General features: G+C 42.4%; 1 protein-coding gene across 5 annotated transcripts in view; it reads left to right on the forward strand.

The window, feature by feature from the left end:
* The window catches only part of RASGRF1 (Ras protein specific guanine nucleotide releasing factor 1), a 113,864-nt gene that overhangs the window by 71,069 nt on the left and 19,602 nt on the right, over positions 1–23,193 (forward strand). For 2 of the 5 annotated variants that reach the window (XM_077263185.1, XM_077263187.1), the window contains 8 exons: positions 530–906; positions 3,618–3,740; positions 6,442–6,612; positions 9,555–9,661; positions 12,277–12,389; positions 16,372–16,432; positions 20,355–20,458; positions 22,594–22,678. In XM_077263185.1, the coding sequence (XP_077119300.1) occupies positions 530–906; positions 3,618–3,740; positions 6,442–6,612; positions 9,555–9,661; positions 12,277–12,389; positions 16,372–16,432; positions 20,355–20,458; positions 22,594–22,678 (1,141 nt within the window). Of the gene's footprint in view, positions 1–529; positions 907–3,617; positions 3,741–6,441; positions 6,613–9,554; positions 9,662–12,276; positions 12,390–16,371; positions 16,433–20,354; positions 20,761–21,906; positions 22,143–22,593; positions 22,803–23,193 lie in introns of those variants that run through there. The other 3 variants (XR_013215610.1, XR_013215611.1, XM_077263186.1) reach the window with 3 other exon arrangements.

Raw genomic sequence — 23,193 nt, forward strand, 5'->3', positions numbered from 1 at the left:
GAGTCACAGCTTAGGTGTTTTAGGTATCTGTATGCCTGTGGATATACTGTAGATATGAGGTGAGATGGTAAATTAATCCACTCCGACCAATCAGGCTTCTAGGGATCTCAATACAGTAGGAACACGGCTCTGAAGCACAAACCGCTGCTATAATGAAATACTGTGTAGACTGACAAATGTTAAGTTTTACATTTTTGGGGAATATGTGCCTTAAAGAGGTTGGGCTCCTTTTTACCGAAAACCGCTTCACACCTATCCATGGGTTGTGTCTGATATTGAAGCACGCTCCATTAAAGGGAATGTACACAAGCTGCAGTACTTTGAACAACCTGTTGAAGTGCTGTTTTGGGAGGAAAGCAGAAAAAATACTAGAGAACAGCGAGAATCAACTAAATTTCCCAGTATTAACCATTTTTTTTATTATTTCTAGATAAACCATTGTGAATTTTCTTCCATTTTCTTGCATGTTCCATTGTGATTAGGGCATCACTATTTATATCATATTTTGTTTGCATTTTCACATCTTTAGATCTTTAGAGCTACTGTTTGCAAGTAATCAGAATAATAAACTTCTGTATGGCGAGCCGCCTAAGTCTCCTAGAGCTACACGCAAGTTCTCATCCCCACCACCCCTCTCCATCACCAAGTCATCATCCCCAAGTCGTAGACGCAAATTGTCTCTTAATATTCCCATAATTACTGGTGGAAAAGCATTGGACCTGGCCGCCTTGAGCTGCTCTTCCAATGGATATTCAAGTGCCTGTCCTGCTCCTCCTCCATACAGCAAGACGAGCCTGGACATCAACAAACTCTATGTATCTGGAAGTTTCCCAAGCAAGGTGGGAGAAGGAGAGGAGCCACCCGCTGAGAAAGATGAGGAGCCCGTTACACCACGCCACAATAAAGGTTGGTGAATGCTAATCTCTTCTGCTTACTGCAAATTGAAAGAAAGGACCCAGACATTGAAGGGTCTCATAGATAAAAATAAATTATTTTATTTTATTCAGACCTCCAGAGTTGTGGCTACATTGTCGCTACCATCAGCCACCCCAAGGGGGAGCTCTGGAACTTTCTGCATAATGATTTATTATTGCGATAAATACATGTACACAGTTAGGTCCTAAAGTCCTTCCATTGGTGGCCAAAATTGTATCTCCCCAACTTTATGATTGACATACAGTACATGTACATCACATGTCAGGTGTGGGTCTATGAAACAGGATTCATACAGGGAAGTTGCCAGCTGCGATCAGAGCTAGGTAAATTTGTTAATGTTTAACCATTAAAACACCAATTGTAATCTCTGACAGTGGCATTTAAATTGCTGGTTTGTGTAGTCCTCATCAATCCCCTGCCAGCTGAGTGATCATGGCAATTGGTGGTCTTCTAAAGGCCCCCGTTACAACATCTTGGTGCTCAGATGAAATTCAGCCTGTGTTTGGGCTTTATCTGAGGATGTAATTTCACTATGTAGCACGATACTGGGTATTACAGTGTATAGAATACGTGATCAAGTTCAAGATTTTAGGAGGAACTAAAATATAAAGGTATACATGAATTTTTAAAAAAAGTCTTTTAAAAAATATTACAAAGAAAATGTAAAATCACCTCCTGTTCCCAATAATAAAAAAATGTAAAAAAAAAAGCATATTTGGTATTATCGTGTCCGATCTGTCAAAATATAAAATTAATTGCCCTGTGTGGTAAACTCTGTAACGGGAGAAAAAAAATTAAGATGTCAGAATTGCCATTTTTAAGTCACCACACTTTCCCCAAACAAAATGCAATAAAAAGCTATTAAAATGTAGCATGAACCACACAATAGTATCAATAAGAATGGCAGCGGATCACTGGCTTCAGTGCTGATGGGAGCACGGTCAGCACATCATCCCACATTAATGGTCACAGCTGTCAGATGGTCAGCACATCATTCCACAATAATGGACGCAGCTGGAAGGTGCGTACGATCAGCCCATCATCCCACATTAATGGCCACACCTGTCAGATGCGTATGGTCAGCCCATCATCTCACATTAATGGCCACAGCTGTCAGGTGTGTATGGTCAGCATATCATCCCTCATTAATGCTGCAGCTGTCAGGTGCGTATGGTCAGCCCATCATCCCACATTAATGGACGCAGCTGTCAGGTGCGTATGGTCAGCACATCATCTCACATTAATTGACGCAGCTGCCAGATGCGTATGGTCAGCATATCATCCCTCATTAATGCTGCAGCTGTCAGGTGCGTATGGTCAGCCCATCATTCCACATTAATGGACGCAGCTGTCAGGTGTGTATGGTCAGCATATCATCCCTCATTAATGCTGCAGCTGTCAGGTGCGTATGGTCAGCCCATCATTCCACATTAATGGCCACAGCTGTCAGGTGTGTATGGTCAGCATATCATCCCTCATTAATGCTGCAGCTGTCAGGTGCGTATGGTCAGCCCATCATCCCACATTAATGGACGCAGCTGTCAGGTGCGTATGGTCAGCACATCATCCCACATTAATGGTCTCAGCTGCCAGATGCGTATGGTCAGCCCATCATCCCACATTGATGGACGCAGCTGTCAGGTGCGTATGGTCAGCACATCATCCCACATTAATGGCCTCAGCTGTCAGATGCGTATGGTCAGTACATCATCCCACATTAATGGACGCAGCTGTCAGGTGCGTATGGTCAGCACATCATCCCACATTAATGGCCTCACCTGTCAGGTGCGTATGGTCAGCACATCATCCCTCATTAATGGCCACACCTGTCAGGTGCGTATGGTCAGCACATCATCCCACATTAATTGACGCAGCTGCAAGATGCGTATGGTCAGCATATCATCCCTCATTAATGCTGCAGCTGTCAGGTGCGTATGGTCAGCCCATCATCCCACATTGATGGACGCAGCTGTCAGGTGCGTATGGTCAGCACATCATCCCACATTAATGGCCTCAGCTGTCAGATGCATATGGTCAGTACATCATCCCACATTGATGGACGCAGCTGTCAGGTGCGTATGGTCAGCACATCATCCCACATTAATGGCCTCAGCTGTCAGGTGCGTATGGTCAGTACATCATCCCACATTAATGGACGCAGCTGTCAGGTGCGTATGGTCAGCACATCATCCCACATTAATGGCCTCAGCTGTCAGGTGCGTATGGTCAGCACATCCCACATTAATGGCCACAGCTGTCAGGTGCGTATGGTCAGCACATCATCCCACATTAATTGACACAGCTGTCAGGTGCGTATGGTCAGCACATCATCCCACATTAATGGCCTCAGCTGTCAGGTGCGTATGGTCAGCACATCCCACATTAATGGCCACAGCTGTTAGGTGCGTATGGTCAGCACATCATCCCACATTAATTGACACAGCTGTCAGGTGTGTATATTCAACAGATCATCATTTCTTATGTTCCACAACCCCCTAGAAAATGTTTGCTGCACTATTTTAGGCTCTGGTGAATTCTCGCGACTCGCACATATGTTACACTCTTTTTTTTTTCTGCCATTTGTCCTACTAGGAGGTACATCTGTTGTTGTGGACAGTATGTCTTGACTTTTAGTTTGATCTATAATGATAACATACTGTTCATGTCACTTTCTCATCCAGACTCGGAAGTGTGTCGAGCAGACTCAGATACTGAACAGACCCAGAGCGATGAGGGAGAGACCGATACATCGCCAACCCGCTCGCCAACCACGCCAGTCTTGCAACGTGGCCGTAACTCTGCAGGTGAATAAATCTTAAAGAAAGCCTATCCGCGCAACAGATATATTCTCTATACTGAAGACATGGATTCTATATAAATTACAATTCTGGAGCATCTTTCCTTGGATTTCTCCATGGTGCAATTCCTGCAAGACCTCTCCTGTAAATACACTTCCCAACACAGAAAAAGTTGCGGAAATTTGGAAATCACAAGCTGGATAGACATGTTAATGATATGCAAATGGTCAAAAAATGAAAACACAAAATAAATTGTGATGTTTTACATATTTTATCAACTATGAGAGCCGCACACAGACACATACTTACACAGATTGGCTACTATAAATTAAGTTATTAATGGCTGTCTGAGGAATCTTCTGCCACACTGAATGCACTTCATCAAGATCCACTGCTGGCAGCTCACTTTTGTATTTGCTGTTCAATGATGTCCCATATGTTCCTGATGGAGATAAGTCCAGAGACGCTGCAGGCCAATGCAGCACATTTAGGCTTCGCTGACTGCTCACTGGAGCATGAGCAACCTGAGCATCATTTTCTTAACATGTCTATCGATCTTGAGATTCCCAAAAATCCAAGATTTTTACTTCCTGGTGTTCCCTTATCAAAAACGGGTGTACTTTTTTCATCTTTTACATTTTAAATGCAAAAGTTTGGACACACTGCATGGTTGATACCTAATAACACTCCCTTTTGAAAGTATCACAGCTTGAAAACTCCTTTTGTAGCCAGCCAATTCTTTCAATTCTTGTTTGAGAGATTGTCATAAATTCTTCCTTGGAAAATTATTCCATTTCTGTAAGGTTCCTGGGTCGTCTTGCTTGCACTGCTATTTTGAGGTCTAGCCACAGATTTTCAATTATGTTCAGATCAGGGGATTGTGAGGGCCATTGTAAAACCTTCAGCTTGCGCCTTTTGAGGTCGTCTATTGTGGATTTTGATGTGTATTTAGGATCATTATCCATTTGTAGAAGCCATCATCATTTCAACTTCAGTCTTTTTACAGATGGTGTTGTGTTTGCATCAAGAATTTGTTGAAATTTCATTTAATCCATTCTTCCCTCTACCCGTGAAATGTTCCCTGGGCCATTGGCTGAACACAACCCCAAAGCATGATGCTTAATGGTTGGCGAGATGTTCTTTTCCTAATAATAATAATAATTTTTATTTATATAGCGCCAACATATTCCGCAGCGCTTTACAACTTATAGAGGGGACTTGTACAGACAATAGACATTACAGCATAACAGAAATCACAGTTCAAAATAGATACCAGGAGGAATGAGGGCCCTGCTCGCAAGCTTACAAACTATGAGGAAAAGGGGAGACACGAGAGGTGGATGGTAACAATTGCTTTAGTTATTTGTACCAGCCATAGTGTAAGGCTCAGGTGTTCATGTAAAGCTGCATGAACCAGTTAACTGCCTAAGTATGTAGCAGTACTGACACAGAGTGCTATTAACTGCATAAAGTGTATGAGAACATGATGCGAGGAACCTGATTACGTGTTTTTTTTCAAATAGGCCACACAGGGATAGTTAGGTTAATGCGTTGAGGCGGTAGGCCAATAATTCCTGAAATTCTTTGCTCTTTATTCTTCACACATACCTTTGATCATAATGGCCAAAGAGTTCAAAATGCAACGAGCTTGTTTTGATGTTCTTTTGCATACTTCTGATGCTAAATTTTATAGCGAGGACGCAGAAGATGTTTTTTTCTGATGACTCTTCCATGAAAGCCATATTTGTGCAGGTGTCTCTGAACAGTATAACAATGTACCACAACTCCAGATTCTGATAAATCTTTCTGAAGGTCTTTTGCAGTAAAGTGGGGGTTCTGATTTGCCTCTGTAGCAATCCTACGAGCTGCTCTCACTGAAATGTTGCTTGGTCTTCCGGGCCTTATTTTGACCTCCACTGTTCCTGTTAACTGCCATTTTTTAATTACAGTACATTTCGAACTGGGGAAACAGCAACTTGAAAACACTTTGCTATCTTCTTATAGCCTTTCCTGCTTTTGTGGGTCTCCACCGTTTTCATTTTCAGAGTGCTAGGCAGCTGCTTAGAAGAACCCATCCATGGCTGCTTTTTTGGCACAAGGTTAGAGGAGGCTTTTTTTTTTTTATAAAACTGGGAAATGTGCATCACCTGGTCTTTCCTAACGACGATAGTGAACAAACCATAACCCTAACAGGCTAACTAAGGTCTGAAACCTTGGTCAAAGTTATCTCAGCACACAAATCTCCAAACTTTTGCATCTGCTCCATTTTCCTTTTTGTAATTTTTAAAATGTAGAAAATGAATATTTTTTTCCCCCTAAAATACAAAGGAAATGTGTCCTCTTTAACTTTAAGCCTTTTAAAGATGATTTCATCTTCAACTTGCTTAACTGTTCACAATAGCAGTAATTTTGACCAGGGGTTCCCAAACTTTTTCGTGCCGCTGTAGTACTCAATTACCAATATCTTAGTCCTGCAACTTAGACGTTTATGCACGTTTGTTTTAACCGTTTATTATGACTGTTTATGAATCATATATGGCCGCCCTAAAGCGTCCTTCACTGCAGTCTGCGAATATTCAGCTTGCAGTGATTGCTGAAAGTCATAAAATGAGGCATTTGAGCCTGGTGTAGATTGCAGAGGGTGATTGTATTATTCATGACGTGTCATGCTGTCATTCACACTTTCCGTGCTAACTTTTCTGTACAGACTTTACGCTCTTCTCATATAATAATGGCATTGTGATGACTTCCTGCCGGGAACATGACAGCAATCGCAGCAATCTATCCGCAGCCTCTGCTTTTGCTATAGCAACAGCTGGAGCTAATGAGGGTACTCCCACCAAGGAAACGTACAGACGTATGTCTTTAGCGACAGCAGGTAAGTGCTCGGTTCTGTGCCACAGAGCAGATACAGTGAGGGGTGACCTAAGGGTTGACCAGTAGAGATGGATCCATGCAGAAGGTATGATGGCACCAGACAAGTCACCGGTACTTTTAGCACTTAAGCAGTGTATTGATGTGGAAAAACTGTTGTAGCGAAGAGCAAGTATATACACGGGGGTCTCTAGGAATATGAGAGCGGGATCAATGTGACTTGCGCCAGCATATTGGTTTGAGTACTGCACCCTTTGGGGGGTATGTCCTTTGTTATGCTAGGCATAACCAAACCAATATAATAAAGCGCGTCCGTAATAGTTAAACCATGTATAAGCAAAATAGAAACAATTATTAATTTTCAAAGATATCGCTATGTGTCAAAAAGAAGGTTTCTGTGAAAATATCTTGTCTACAAAACGTCGTCTTACAGAGTATTCTAAGGATATTTTTTGCCGAAATCCCTTTAAAAAGTACATGTTTAATAGCTATGCACTAAAAAATCCCAATGAGAACACAGCTAACACAAATAACCAAAATATGGGGGTTAACTCCCAGTATAAATAAAGTGGCACAGTGCAGATTCAAGTGACATTGGCGTGCCCTGCTCCTCAATGACTGCCCCTAAAAATGTCTAGTGTACCCTAATAAAGCTGCTATAATGCAAACCACAGGGATTAGGAGATAGGTGCTCTTGGCGAGTACACAGGATCAAATAGACATGGAAAGGTACTTATCTATGTGATGCTATTTCCATTGCCTCATGTTTGCCTCAATGCGTTGCCCTGTAACCAGCTTCCTCAGGAGGCTGATAATGATGGCATCTCAAAAGATAATTAGCCCTGCATGGGGCTGTTAGTTTTTTAGGATATCCTAGGGACATCTAGCCTCTGAGGGATTGACCCCTTTTTAGTGTATAGGGCACGTTTGAATCTGCACTGTGACACTTTATTTATACCGGGGGTTAACCCCCATATTTTGGATATTTTGTGTTAGTTGCGTTTTCATTGGGATTTTTTAATGCATAACTATGAAACAGATACTTTTTAAAGAGATTTCTGTGTAAAATACTTGATGTTCCCCGAGCTATAGGCGATTTTTGTTATGAGATATCTGTATGGCAGACTTGTATTACTTCATCTAGAGAAATAATTTTATAAAACTGGTATATACAGTAGCTGACATATATATAATATAACATATTGGCAAATTATAATAGCTGTGTTGATTATATTAATATCACATACATGTATCTTAGATAACCCTGTACGTAATCATTATATATTTCAAATAAAATGGATTGCAGGGAACATTGATGAAATGAAAAAATGACTTCTGCTCAGCTATTAATTCAGCCAGCATTGCAGTGCAGCTGCCCTGGTGTTTCCCCCCGGATGGTCTCCTGTCCTGTAGTCATGACATACTGTATATAAGTGTGTGTTATGTATGTCATCACTACAATTGTAATATTATCGACTGAATTAATGGGTCAGTATAAGGTTTTTTTTATTTTGCAGGATTTCCTCCTTTGAGTACATTTTAAGTCTTGGACAAGTCCTTTAATGCTCTCTTAAATAAGTAAATTGCCAGATTTAGGAAATGACTCCACTAAACTCTAGTTCTAAGAGCTATATAATACAAGCTTTTGGCACCCACTAACGTCACTCTTTTAGGACATATTTGTGATACCCCTTTTTAAAGGGCTTAATTGATACATTAAATACTGTGAGAACACCGTGGCCTCCATTCAGCATTCCCTGTGTGGCTTTTTATGTGGAGTAAAAACGGTTCTAGTGACTTTTATGGTTGTCCCTCATTTATTATTTAATTTGTGCTTTTATTTTAAGTTAACTCTACTTGGTTTGGAGTTGTTTATATTTGGCATAATATTCATGGATTTCCTTAGCCAAATATTTTAGCCTAATTCATCATTTGTGACTTTTTGAAATATCCCATAATAGTTGCACAATCGTGTTCCAGTATCTAATGATAAAATGTGGTCTTTGTGTGTCATTGATTGTTGTTTTAAAGATCGTAAACTTTTGAAATGTCTCTAAAGGCCCCGTCTCACATAGCGAGATCGCTGCTGAGTCACAAGTTTTGTGACGCAACAGCGACCTCAGTAGCGATCTCGCTATGTGTGACACGTACCAGCGACCCGGCCCCTGCTGCGAGATCGCTGGTCGTGTCGGAATGGCCTGGGCCGTTTTTTGGTCGTTGAGGTCCCGCTGACATCGCTGAATCGGTGTGTGTGACACCGATCCAGCGATGTCTTCACTGGTAACCAGGGTAAACCGGGTTACTAAGCGCAGGGCCACGCTTAGTAACCCGATGTTTACCCTGGTTACCAGCGTAAATGTAAAAAAAAACAAACAGTACATACTCACCATCTGATGTCCGTCAGGTCCCTTGCCGTCTGCTTCCCGCACTGGCTGAGCGCCGCAAAGTGAAAGTGAAAGTACATCACAGCGGTGACGTCACCGCTGCGCTCTGCTCTCACTGTACGGCGGCACTCAGTCAGAGCAGGAAGCAGACGGCAAGGGACCTGACGGACATCAGATGGTGAGTATGTACTGTTAGTTTTTTTTGGTAACCAGGGTAAACATCGGGTTACTAAGCGCGGCCCTGCGCTTAGTAACCCGATGTTTACCCTGGTTACCCGGGTGCTGCAGGGGGACTTCGGCATCGTTGAAGACAGTTTCAACGATGCCGAAGTCGTTCCCCTGATCGTTGGTCGCTGGAGAGAGCTGTTTGTGTGACAGCTCCCCAGCGACCACACAGCGACTTACCAACGATCACGGCCAGGTCGTATCGCTGGTCGTGATCGTTGGTAAATCGCTATGTGTGACGGGGCCTTAAGTCCGAGAACTCTGTTTTCATTGGCATCACATTAGATATACATGAAGCAGGATATATGACATTTTGTGTATGTGGTTTATGTTGCAGGATTTCCTTCAGATCAGAGGAACGGTGACAAAGAATTTGTAATCAGAAGAGCGGCAACAAACCGTGTACTCAATGTCCTGAGACATTGGGTTTCCAAACATGCCCAGGTGTGTGCCAAGATCCTATATTACAAAGCGTCTCTAGTCAGGGTACTGTATGGAGAATGTAATCATATTACATTTGTATATACTCTTGTCCTGGACCTCTCTGGACACCATCAGGGACAATTTGTTTTTTTTTAGGTTTTTTTTTTTAAGTCAAGTTTGCAATTAGATTTCATTCAAACAAATTTGCCCCATTTGGCTGTTACAGGCTTTTTGTTTCCCTGCAGACTACTGGCTATAGAATGAGTTAACTAAAAATCCAGCAGTGAGCGCAATCTTTTGGGGAGTTTGTAAGGGTATGCGCACAGAGTTTCTTAGAGCAGGTCTACTCCAAAGAATTCCTAAAAGATCACTTTATAAACGTTTGAAAGAGTCTTCATTTTCATTTCTATTGCAAAACCACTTATAAACCAACGCTGTTATATCTTCAATGTTTTGATGATTTTTCCTGATTCGGGTATTGAAACATGCCTTGAGGGGGGGTTGAGAGTGAATATAATTTCTTTGAAGTGGCTCCTGAAAATTCTCTAAACTACGCACTGGCTGTTCAGAGATTGCAAAAAAAATATGTGTTAAAAAAAAAAAAACTGTTCAAGAACTCTTCAAAGCCACATTAGGAAATGTATCAGTAATCAGTAATAATCAGTTGGCAACAGGGCGGTGACAGAATACCTAGCATGCAGGAGACCAGTGACGTCACTTGTGGGGTTTGCATTGGTCTTCTGCATGCCGGGTATTCAGACACCACTCTGTTGTCGGCTGATTATTACTGATCTGAGCCGACGACAGAGTGGACTCTGTCACTTTGCAGATCGCACAGTTCACAGGAAGGGACACAGCAGGGACGAGAACAGCCCCTGAAATGAGCGGCATGCTTCGTTTCAGGCAGGGGGCTGTGGCAGTGACTGCTGCCTTTGCCCCGTGCTCTGATGATGGTTCGTTTCAGTGAGAGTACTGTGGCAATGACTGCTGCCTCTGCCCCCTGCTCTGATGATGGTTCGTTTCAGAGTGGGGGCTGTAGCAGTGACTGCTGCCTCTGCTCCTTGCTCTGATGATGGTTTGTTTCAGAGAGGGGGCTGTGGCAGTGACTACTGCCTCTGCTCCTTGCTCTGATGATGGTTCGTTTCATAGAGGGGGCTGTGGCAATGACTGCTGCCTCTGCTCCTTGCTCTGATGATGGTTCGTTTCAGAGAGGGGGCTGTGGCAGTGACTGCTGTCTCTGCCCCCTGCTCTGATGATGGTTCGTTTCAGAGTGGGGGCTGTGGCAGTGACTGCTGCCTCTGCTCCTTGCTCTGATGATGGTTCGTTTCAGAGAGGGGGCTGTGGCAGTGACTGCTGCCTCTGCTCCTTGCTCTGATGATGGTTCGTTTCAGAGAGGGGGCTGTGGCAGTGACTGCTACCTCTGCCCCCTGCTCTGATGATGGTTCGTTTCAGAGAGGGGGCTGTGGCAGTGACTGCTACCTCTGCCCCCTGCTCTGATGATGGTTTGTTTCAGAGAGGGGGCTGTGGCAGTGACTGCTACGTCTGCCCCCTGCTCTGATGATGGTTCGTTTCAGAGAGGGGGCTGTGGCAGTGACTACTGCCTCTGCTCCTTGCTCTGATGATGGTTCGTTTCAGAGAGGGGGCTGTGGCAGTGACTGCTGCCTCTACCCCCTGCTCTGATGATGGTTCGTTTCAGAGTGGGGGCTGTGGCAGTGACTGCTGCCTCTGCCCCCTGCTCTGATGATGGTTTGATTCAGGGAGGGGGCTGTAGCAGTGACCGCAACCTATACCACTCGCTCTGATGAAATACAAGTATATTAGAAAATAGCTAAATACATAGGGATTTAGAATAAAATTTATTTTGACTTAGGACCACCCTTTTAACATTCTAAAATGTCAATATGGTCTAAGCAGCTTGCACAATATCCTGCAGCTATGTGGGTGGGGAGCTGTCTGTGACATACAGCTAGACTTACCAGACAGAAGAAAAACATTATTTATTACCATGTTTACCTTCTCAATCTCTGTATACACAGCACTGAACAAGCACTTGTGTATATAGATTAAGAATCACTGACTGTGCTTCCTCCTCTGGACCCAGGAGTAAGGAGGGAGCAGGAGCTTCTGGGTCCTAGGAGATCTAGCAGGCTCTGCTAGACAGGCAGGCAGATGAAATTCCCCTCTAAGTGGGTCTAATATAAGAGCCTCGGTAAAAGGGAAAATCAGTAATAAAACAAATGTTACCCCAAAGGTTTGTTAAAACCATAAGGGAGGCACAGTATCCAAAATAAATGAAAAAAAAAATAGACACAAAAGCATAAGTAAAATAACGCTATGAAAAAAGAAACTCTGCCAGTCTGAGTTGCTGTTTCTAGCCCTATCCCTCCTTCCCCCACTCTCCAATTGAAATAAAATATGTCCAATATATAAAAATAATTTTAACCGACTGGAGAAAAGTAATTTAAAATGTTTTTACCAGTCCTATAAGGTTGTATAAAAAAGTTAAAAAATTAGCCCCATGTGTCGCGAAAAAAAGGGTAAATAGTTAATTGAATATCTGAACAAAAAAAAATGTCTTTAAAAGTCATGAACTGGTTAATGCTCATTCTTTTCTAAGTGGTTTCTGTCTTCTCTAGGATTTTGAGACAAACCTGCAATTGAAGAGCAAAGTCATTAGCTTCCTGGAGGAAGTTATCCACAACCCGGAGCTGCTGGCCCAGGAGAGGAAGGCTGCGGCTAATATTATTCGGTGAGACAGTACACTGGATACTGCACACAAAAGAAAGCCAAATATAATTGTAAAATGTGTGCCCAGCCAACACTTAAGCCTCATCCGTGATTGTTCACGAGCTCATAAAAATGGTCCAAGTGTCCTCAGTGTTTTGGATCCGAGTTTCCCCCCAGTAAAATAATAACACCTCTACACACCTCCGGCGCCGTTCTGGCGATGTTAGCGCTGGCTCTCTTGGGGATCACTTGACATTGTTAAGTCACGCGATCCCTGCTGCCAATCAGCGCTGGCTTCGCTTTCCCCTCCTTTGGAAAAATCAAGAAATCCGTGGGAAGTGAGAGAACAGCCGGATGTCAATTACATCTGTAGGAGAGGAGAGTGAAGTCAGCGCTGATTGGCCACAGTGATCACGTAACATAACAATGTCTGGCAATCCCTGGGAGAACCAGTGCCAAAACTGCTGGGACAGCGCCAGCACCGGAGGTGAGTAAAAGTGTTATTATACTGGGGGGAAAACAGGGATTCAAAAGGGGTTATACGAGTAGTGGACAACCCATTTAATCACGGACAGCTCATTAATGCCATCTGTGTGATTTTATCAGACCCATAGACTTGTATTTCTACTTTTCATCCTTTTCATGCTGATAAAACACAGACATGTCTCTGTGATTTTTGCACGGACACATGGTCTACAAAAACCACAGCCATGTGGACAGCCCAAAAGACTATAATGGGTATGTCCCACCAAAAAAGAAAAAAAGAGCACTAAACTCAATATAAAACGAATTTTATTGCAATTACAAAAATAAACATACATCAGAAAAACTATCTACCAATAGTACAATAGGACTAGGTTAACAGGACAACCATAAAAAACATCCCAAGTCATATGCAGAGCATTATATGAACTAATATAGGGTGAGTATTCATCTTTACAAATAACCTATAATAGTTACTGTATTATAATTGGTCCAAGGAGCAGGTATATTCGCTACCCAAACAAGTTTAAAATACTGGGGGGTTAAATACACATCAGACCACACTGGTACCATATAGTCACCCCCCATATAATGCCTCACAAATGGACTGAGTAAAACGGTCTAAAACTAAATAAAGTGCTTACTCATAGTGGCCGTGTACTGCACATGAGCAGGAGGAAGAACCCCGTCGTGCGTTTCCCAATAGCCTTTTCAAAATGGAGTATAATTTTTCTGCTGTATCTTTATTTTTATATTTGCAATAAAATTAGTTTTATAATGAGTTTAGTGCTCCATTTTTTATTTTTTTGGTTGGATATTATATACGAGTTTACTAGTGCTATAAATTGAAATGAAGACTTTCACTTGAAAGAATAGTTAACTGCGGTGTCATGTTGCTGCAATACATGCAGGTAGGTGCGGGCTCCACTAGGTGGCAGTAGAGCTGAAGCAGGACTGCACCTAAACAGAGCTGGCCTGCAGTGCAGCAGTGAGGCTACCACAAGAGGCAGCAGAATAGTCAAACAGGCCGGGTCAAACCCTAGACTAGCGCAGTACCAAAGGAATAAGCAAAACACACGGCCAGAGACAAGTCAGGGGATCAGTAACAGTCAGGAGCGGATAAGCCAAAAGACAGAAGCAGGTCAGGATACAAGCCAAGTCAAAACCAGGGAGTCAGCACACTAAAGGGAAACACTGAGACAAGATGTGAATAGGCGAAAACAGATAGGGGTTCAGACAGCAAACGCAGCAGGACAAATCAGAGCAATCAGAGTCAGCTACAGCAGCACTAGGCAAAAACTATAACTGACATCGCCTGCAGGAAACAGCGGTGATAAATAGCCAACCTGAGCCCAGACAGAGTCTGGGAAAAGTTAACTCTTGACATGACCAGACCGGGAAAAAGGGAAAACAGGACTCAAAACCCGGTCAGGATCATGACATGTGGACCTTATGTTCTGGTAACATTATGCTCCTTGCCTATTTTGTGTGCTTTAGTCCTGTGCATGTGGTATTACAATGATGGGTATGTTTTCTATCTGTGAAAACCACGCATAGAACATGTACGTGAAAAATGGACATCTGAATGAGGCTGTAGGTCACACCAGGATTTTCTGACAAAAATTCACTCAATTCATTGACGGATCCATGTCATAGGACTGCCCGCAAGACCAAAATACCACAAAGAGTAGAGGATTAAATGGGTTGTCCAAGATTGGCATGAAAGTCTACAGTCACTCTGTGTGACTGCAGACTTGTGAATTCTCACAAAATGCACTGACTGCCAACTTCTGTGCCAAACCTGGACAACCCCTTTAAATGATTAAAGCACAGGTTAAAGGGGTATTCCCATCTCCAAGATCGTATGTCCCTTTCCAGGCATTGCAGGACTTAAGGTATCCATGGTTACGACCACTGTTATAGTGACAGTTGGCTGGTTGCTAGTGGTCGTAACCATGGATACCTAAGGTGTTTCCATGCCTGCATATGAGGAATAAGACAAAGCGAATCAGAAAATGAATACTACATTTTTAATTGGAGGCATTTGTTAATATTATTGATGAGAACCTCATCACAGAAAAAAAAGAAGTAACGTCATATCTGAGAACCTTGTCATAAAAACACACGGATTCTGGCGTAGATGCCTCGTGAAGACCACATTGGATCATTATGCCTCAAAAAATCTCTTAATGTGCGCACAGTGTCTTTTATGCACCTGAAGAAGCACGCCATAAAATTAACAAAATGCACAGCAGTGTAGAAACAACACATAAAAAACTCTGTATGGACCGTAATCTTGCGACCGTTGGCCTTTAGCACCATTTGGGAATATTCACACTGAGGTTTTTCCGGACGGTATCTTTTTCTGGCTGAAAAATTCAAGGTCTAAAAACTGCTTCTAAAATACTCATGGTTATTGGTACAGTTTTGTAAGATCATGCGTTTTTATGCTGTTTACATGCCGTTTTTGCTGCATTTTTTTTCAGTGTGGATTTTGATGTGTTTTTAATTATATGGGGTGTAACAATGGAGTGTGTTTTTTGGCATGTTTCATTGCAAAACACAAGCTCGAATGCATCCAGAACAGCCCCAGACGGTGTGATGGCAGCTTCGCCAAAGCTCTGGCCACCCATGGCGGGCCAAGTATTGCACCATTCTGAAACAGAATCATGGCGGCTTCACTGTCGTTCTTGCAGCACCTCTGCTGCCAGTATCACTGTATGCTGTCATGTATACGGTCTGTGAATCACTGACAGCACACGGATGGCATCGGGGTGCTCTCGGTTTGGTGTCCTTAATTAACATTGCAATCTATAGCAGAAGTGTTGCAGTTTAATTTTTTTTCACTGATGGTTAAACTGACACACTGACCAAACACTGATGAAACTTGTGTTTTTATGTATGAAAAAAAACACGAATGTCTAAATGAGGCCTGATGGTATCTTAGCAATAAACATCACTGTAGCACTTAATTAACTTTAAAGGAAATCTGTCAGCAGGTTTTTACTATGGATTCTGAAAGCAGCATGATGTAGGAGCCTGATTCCAGTGATGTATCACTTACTGGACTGCTTGGTGTAGTTTTGATAGAATCCTTGTTTTCCCTGTTGTAGATGTAGTTGTGGTCAGGAGCATGAGCTCTGTATAACCCCGCCCACACCCCTAATTGGCAGCAGGCTGCCAATCAATGGTGGGGGTTACACACATTAGCTGGACTGACCTGCACGTGAGACCTAGTCAGGCAGTGATAATCTTCTGCTGATAACATACTGTTGAATTGAAACCACAGTACAGGAAGTGATACGTCGCTGGAATCAGGATCTCAGCATCTAAATCATGTTGCTCCCCAATTACATCATAAAAACCTGCTGACAAATTCCCTTTAATTAGCCTGCCTATCCCATTTTACGAAAAGCTGATCTCCTCTGCTGCAGTTCACCTGCCTGTATTTTCATCTAGACATTAATGGCAGAACAATCACACACTGGAACCTCTTCACTAACAATGTGTTCTATTGGCAGCACATTGACACAGGAGGATCCTGGAGATAGTCAGGTCACACTCGAAGAGATCGAGCACATGGTAAGTCTGATGAATGATAATAATGCAAAAATCAATAGATTTTTTGGGGGGAGGGATTTTGTCTTGTGTAGGCACTCTTAAAGGGTATGTGTCATCTGAAAATTACCTAATATTTAAATCAGGTTTTTGTATCAAATGTAATGTTTTTTACATATTACATTCTATATTGACATCGATATTGGGATGCTTGGCAGAATCTTAAAAAGGAACTGTACTTTCAATAAACTTTGCAGAAATCCATAGTACAGGTGAAAATAAGAAACTTAATAAGCAGAAAAATCATCATCTTTCCCCAATTATCAGCTACTTTCTCCTGAACTTGTCATCCACTATGAAAAACCTGCTCAAATCTGTCAAGACAGCCTGCAGCTGTCATGTGACACAGGCCATGTATTTGCATATTTGCTTTCTTGTGCCGACTAGATGGCCCAGCCTTGCTCAGAGCAAGTGTATTGAGCGAGGCCGGATAAGTCTAGTCAGAATGTGGCCGGAATTATGCAAATCGCATATTTGCTGTCACACGCCCGCTGCCGACACCAAAGAATCCTCACAGTGCGCAGTGCGCGCAGTGTGAGGATTCACAAGTCTGCAGTCACATAGAGTAACCTAGAGTAACCGCAGACTTGTAGCCTAAGGCCAGACAGACAATGCCTTCAAGAATTGCCCTAAGACCATGTTCCCATGAACAATCTGCTCTGCATTTTTGCTACATTTTTTACTTGTTTTTGAGTGTATAAACACTGGGATTCTGCACATAAAAAATGCAAATGTTCACAATTTACAATATGGCCGTCATTAATGGGCTGCACTTCTTTGGAGAATATATGAAAAACAGGGTTCTTGATGTAATAATCAAGAATAAAAATAAAAGGGACTAAAAAGTCAATTAAAACATGATGTTTATTTAGTGATGAATAAAAACATTTAAAAAAAATTCAGGAATGTACACTGGAATGAGAAGGCATGAATACTAACAACTATTATAAGTATAAGCAGGAATACCAGTATCAAGATAATAATATACCCAAATGATTAGCAACTCAAATAAATCTGCTTTCCAAGTAGAAAAAAAACAGTCCAAATGTGCTAAAAATGTATATAAATTTGATTCATATTACAAAAAAAAAAAAAAAAAAAAAAAACGCAAAAAAAGTATGAATAATACAAAATGTGTAATTTATCTGGGTACAATGTGGTTTGATCCATAGGTGAAAAAAGGGGGTCGGAGAATTGGTCAAGATAGATGGTAACAATATGTTTGCAGCAGAATAGGTGCATGAAGTTGGGAGGGACCCCGGAGGTGTCCATTGCAATAACTGATATGGGTAGCATCGGTTGAACAGTATATATTTAAAAGGGAAATCCATCCAATGAAAAGACAGTGAAACACTGTCTATCATGTAATATCACTGGCTAAATGCTGCATACATTACATGTAAAGACAGGGTGCATTTAATGACAAAAGTATTTACCCATGATTAGTATAAATCCTGCCAAGACCACGGCCACGTTCCCCAACATGCATTTCGCGTTATTATCGCTTCCTCAGGGGGGCGAGAAGGCATGAATACTAACAACTATTATAAGGAGCAGCAAGGTATCCCATACTAATTTTAATTACAAATATTTATGAATTTCAGACACATGATCAAATAATTTCCCCCAAAATTAACAAAAAAAGTTATAAGGTGCTAATTCATTCAAACATTGATGTAAAAAGAGATGAAAATTATTTAGAATTGATCTCAGAGGATTCCCTGTATGAGAATAAGTACTGTAGATGGCTGTACATACTAAAATTCTAAAGTGCACATGCTTAGGACAGAAAATAAAATGAGATGTACCGGTATATAAAATCCCAAGATTTTAATAAAGCCTAAAAATCTTCCCTGTAAAAGGGCCACACACGAGTGGACATTATAGTTTCAGTGCTTGAATTCTTATGTCTCTAACAGCCTATACCCAGGAAACAGAATATTAGCAAAGGATATCCAAAGATAGTGGAATATGGAATGCTAGGTATACCCTAAATCAGCTGCAATAAGGGAAGGTGTTTAAAGCTTCCGCCTCCTAGCCCCGGTTCGCGCGTTTCACCCTGCTTCTTCAGAGGAGAGGCGGTTAACTGTGTTATAATGCTGTCTGGCGCCTGCACGCAACCGAATGCAGAGGGGGGAAAATGATCTTTATACTCTCCGCCAGCATTCGATTTCAGTCATGTAGGCTGGGGCGGCGTGGGTTCAGTCACCGCAGTAACTGCGCCCCCGGCCCTGACTGACAGCTGAGCCCCATTGTAAAGCGAGTGTCAGGTTTGGGGGCGCAGTTACAATGGCCGCTCTGTATACTCGCCCTCCTTCATGACTGAAACCGAATGCTGGCGGGAATAAAATAAATTTTCTTCCTGCTGTATTTGGCTACGTGCAGGCGCAGAATAGTATAATAAATCTGTTAACCTGAAGATTAACCGCCTAGCTGCAGGTTAACAGCTTTATTTCTGGTGACAGGTTCCCTTTAAACTTCAGGGATATGAATCTGTCCAGTCAGGGAGCAGAAGGAACTGTTCAGCATCTCCTGCTCTCTAACCTGCTGCCGGCAGATCAGGCTCCATGTCTAATGTGACAGACACAGTGATTAGCTGCAGCAGCCAGTGAAAGTGAGGAGAAAAATGAGGAAAGGATTTACATCATGCAAGGAGATTAAATAAGATTAGAAAAATAGGCCTGCGCTTTGTCTCCTCCCCGTGTGAGATGCTGTGTTGTATAAGAGGTGATGTGTTTGAAGAAAAAGCAGCCCTCACTTTCTAATATGATATATATCATTTATATATTTCACACTCTATTCCCAGAGTTTTTAGGCATAAAATAAAGTATAGACTGAGAGAGGGAAAAAGAGAAGAAGTACAAACCAATAGAGATGCACAAATCAAATTCATGTTGAAATTTTACTAATTCTCTGAACATTGTGAATTTGAACAATAGCTGCTGCCATTTTACACATTGCAGAAGATTTTATCAATCAGAGAAGGTTCTCATGACTTGGCGGTCGGGCGAGATTCCACATAATACTTTGCAGTAATCAAATCAAATGGTATAGTACAGCCCATCTGGAGGGACTATCATAGCCTGTATAAAAGCCGAGGCAGGGAGTGCAGCAGCCATGTTGTAGTGAATCTGTATCTTGAGAGGACGTCACAGCTGACTAATAGAGATGTGGAGAGAAAGCTATAAAACACTGAATAAACATTATGGATAGAGTGTGTGACAGCACAGCAATGAAGAACAGTTACCATTAGTGATGAGCAAATGTGGGGATTCCCTAACAAACAGGCAATCCCTGCACGTGTTCAGGTTGTCTAGCAGCTGCAAGTCATGCAGCTGCGGAGACACAAACATAATCTACAAGCACGCCCAAGATACTCAGAAAACACCCGAGCATGCTCGGAAAACCCGAGTAACGAGCACACTCGCTCATCACTAGTTACCATTAATCTGCCTACAGCTATGTATCTTGAGGTGACTTAGATAATAATTACTAAGGTGTTTATAATAAAAAGCTAAGTAATACTCACTTTAGTTATTCCCTAAAGATCACGTGCTGCTGCATCTTGAGTCACCCATCAGTCTCTGTATGCTGCCTCCAGTGGTGATTGCTGATTTTGATACAAAATGTAAGGGTCTGGAAGCCATTTTAAGGCCTATTACTTTCCCAATACTACTCACACTTTGTGAGATAATAGAGATAGTTTCTCATTGGCCATATCCCATGACAATTCTTATTTAACCAGATGAAAGAAAACTTTTAAAGAGAATCTGTCAGAATTTCACACCCTAAACTATTTAAATGTGCATGTAGCTGTTTGAAAGACATAGCTGGTCACACATCATCACTAATACTATGAAGTGTACAGTATGCGTATACTTTGCAGGTGCTGAACACTCCGGTGGATCCATTCGAGTCTCTCTCTGCTCTGGAGATTGCAGAACAAGTCACGTTATTAGATCACCTGATTTTCAAGAAGATCCCATACGAGTGAGTAACACCAACCTATAATACCAGAATGTGGCCCAGATTACTCCATATATACAAGATGTCATCTGTCAGTGTGCTGGAAACACAGTTTGGTCTTATCAGCCTGTAGTTGTGTAGCCTAGATGAAGAGTCAAAATACTTGGCTTGCCCTTTAAAATATTTACTAGTTATTGATTTTTTTACCCGTAGAAATGTTTAATCTGAAGCAGAGAAGGTTTAGTCTATGGCTACATGGCAGCTCTATCAACATGAAGATTGTGGTGTAGCATTGTATTGATGATAGTCAGTGGGGTTGTATTGTTGTGACTAGTGTTGAGCATTCCGATGCTGCAAGTATCGGGTATCGGCCGATACTTGCTGTATCGGAATTTCCGATACCGAGATCCGATATTTTTGTAATATCGGATATCGGTATCGAAACAACATTAATGTAAAAAGGTGTAAAAGAAAGAATTAAAATAAAAAAAATCGCTATACTCACCTGTCCGACGCAGCCGGGACCTCGGCGATTGTAAGCGGCAGCGTTGTTTCTTTAAAATTCGCGCTTTTACTTGCTTACGTGAATTCCCGGCTTCTGATTGGTCAGGGCGGCCATGTTGCCGGGACTCGGACCAATCACAGCAAGCCGTGACGAAATTACGTCACGGCTTGCTGTGATTGGTCCGCGTCCCGGCAACATGGCCGCCATTAACCAATCACAAGCCGTGACGTCACGGGAGGCTGGACACGCGCTTATTTTGAAAAGCGCGCGTGTCCAGCCTCCCGTGACGTCACGGCTTGTGATTGGTCACGGCGCCATATTGCCGGGATGCGGACCAATCACAGCAAGCCGTGACGAAATTACGTCACGGCTTGCTGTGATTGGTCCGCGTCCCAGGAACATGGCCGCCATTAACCAATCACAAGCCGTGACGTCACGGGAGGCTGGACACGCGCTTATTTTGAAAAGCGCGCGTGTCCAGCCTCCCGTGACGTCACGGCTTGTGATTGGTCACGGCGCCATATTGCCGGGACGCGGACCAATCACAGCAAGCCGTGACGTAATTTCGTCACGGCTTGCTGTGATTGGTCCGAGTCCCGGCAACATGGCCGCCCTGACCAATCAGAAGCCGGGAATTCACGTAAGCAAGTAAAAGCGCGAATTTTAAAGAAACAACGCTGCCGCTTACAATCGCCGAGGTCCCGGCTGCGTCGGACAGGTGAGTATAGCGATATTTTTTATTTTAATTCTTTCTTTTACACATTTATATGGTTCCCAGGGCCTGAAGGAGAGTTTCCTCTCCTTCAGACCCTGGGAACCATCAGGAATACCGTCCGATACCTGAGTCCCATTGACTTGTATTGGTATCGGGTATCGGTATCGGATTGGATCCGATATTTTGCCGGTATCGGCCGATACTTTCCGATACCGATACTTTCAAGTATCGGACGGTATCGCTCAACACTAGTTGTGACCCAAGAACTAGGGTGTCCACAATGTGGCTATCACAAAAAAATCCAAGACTGTTTGACCCTGTAAAGCAAATTGTGTGCATGCGAGTTGCCATATAACAGCTCTTACAGCAAGTCTTGAAGTCACAGAAATGTTCATGGTCATGCAGTTTTCCTGAAATTGCTATCACTTTTTCAAAGAGCATCTCCAAGGAAACCTCCCCAAAGTATGAACTGTCCAATTAAAACGCTGGCAAAAAAAATCTTCAAAAACTCTTCAAAACTGCTTCAGAAAACAGAAAAACTCCTCCAAAATCTGCCCCCCAAAAAAGGAGTTCCCTAGAGTGTTTTCTACATAAAACCTCATTTTTGAACTGCTGAAACCTAATGTGAACGTAGTCTTAGTCTTGTGGAGAGTTTTAATATTCAGAAGTTCTAAGATGATTTCTCATCCTGTGATTATAAGATCCTTCTGTTTCACAAAATAACACCATCAGAGTAATGGATCTGGAGAATGGGAGATGTCTCACTATACATGGTTGTCTATGAGACGTCTCTCCAGGTATCGCTGGTTATACAAGTTTCCATTCCATTGGTAAGCACTCATGATCCTTTGTTCCAAGTGTCTATATATTCTTATGTCATCAGTTCTACTAGTTAAATGTATTGGTTTTCTAATCATTTTATTGGTGTTTTTCCTACAGGGAATTTTTTGGCCAGGGCTGGATGAAAGCTGACAAGAACGAGAGGACACCCTATATCATGGGCACAAGCAAACACTTCAACCATGTAATATATTTCATATGCATAAAAAGCAGATTATGTATATAGTCAGTAGAGGTATAATACTGAGTAAGTAGTATACCCATCCATATACTCCTGTAACCTGGCTGCATTGGTCATAAGGGTTGGGGCTCATGTTGTGAATTCCGTTCTTGAACTCCCTCCTGTGGTCATGAATGATACTTCGGCGAGTTCTGTCCGTGGACTCCCTCTGGTGGCTGTGAGTGGAACTGCTGGTTCTGAGGTTGCTCCCTCAGCTGCCCTCGTTTGCGGCTAGGCTGGCTTCTCTATTTAACTCCACTCAGATCGTTACTCCATGCCAGCTGTCAATGTATTAGCACTGGTTCAGATCTCTCTCGGATCTTTCTGATGACCTGTCTACTCCAGCGAAGCTAAGTCCCTGCTAGTTCATTTTGTTGTTCATTTTGTACTGAATATATTTCTTAGTTCTTGCTAAGTTCTAGTCCAGCTTGCTAACATGATATTGCCTTGCTAGCTGGAAGCTCTGGGTTGCAGAGTGG

Source organism: Ranitomeya variabilis, chromosome 5 (assembly GCF_051348905.1).
Source record: "Ranitomeya variabilis isolate aRanVar5 chromosome 5, aRanVar5.hap1, whole genome shotgun sequence".
Lineage (NCBI taxonomy): Eukaryota > Metazoa > Chordata > Amphibia > Anura > Dendrobatidae > Ranitomeya > Ranitomeya variabilis.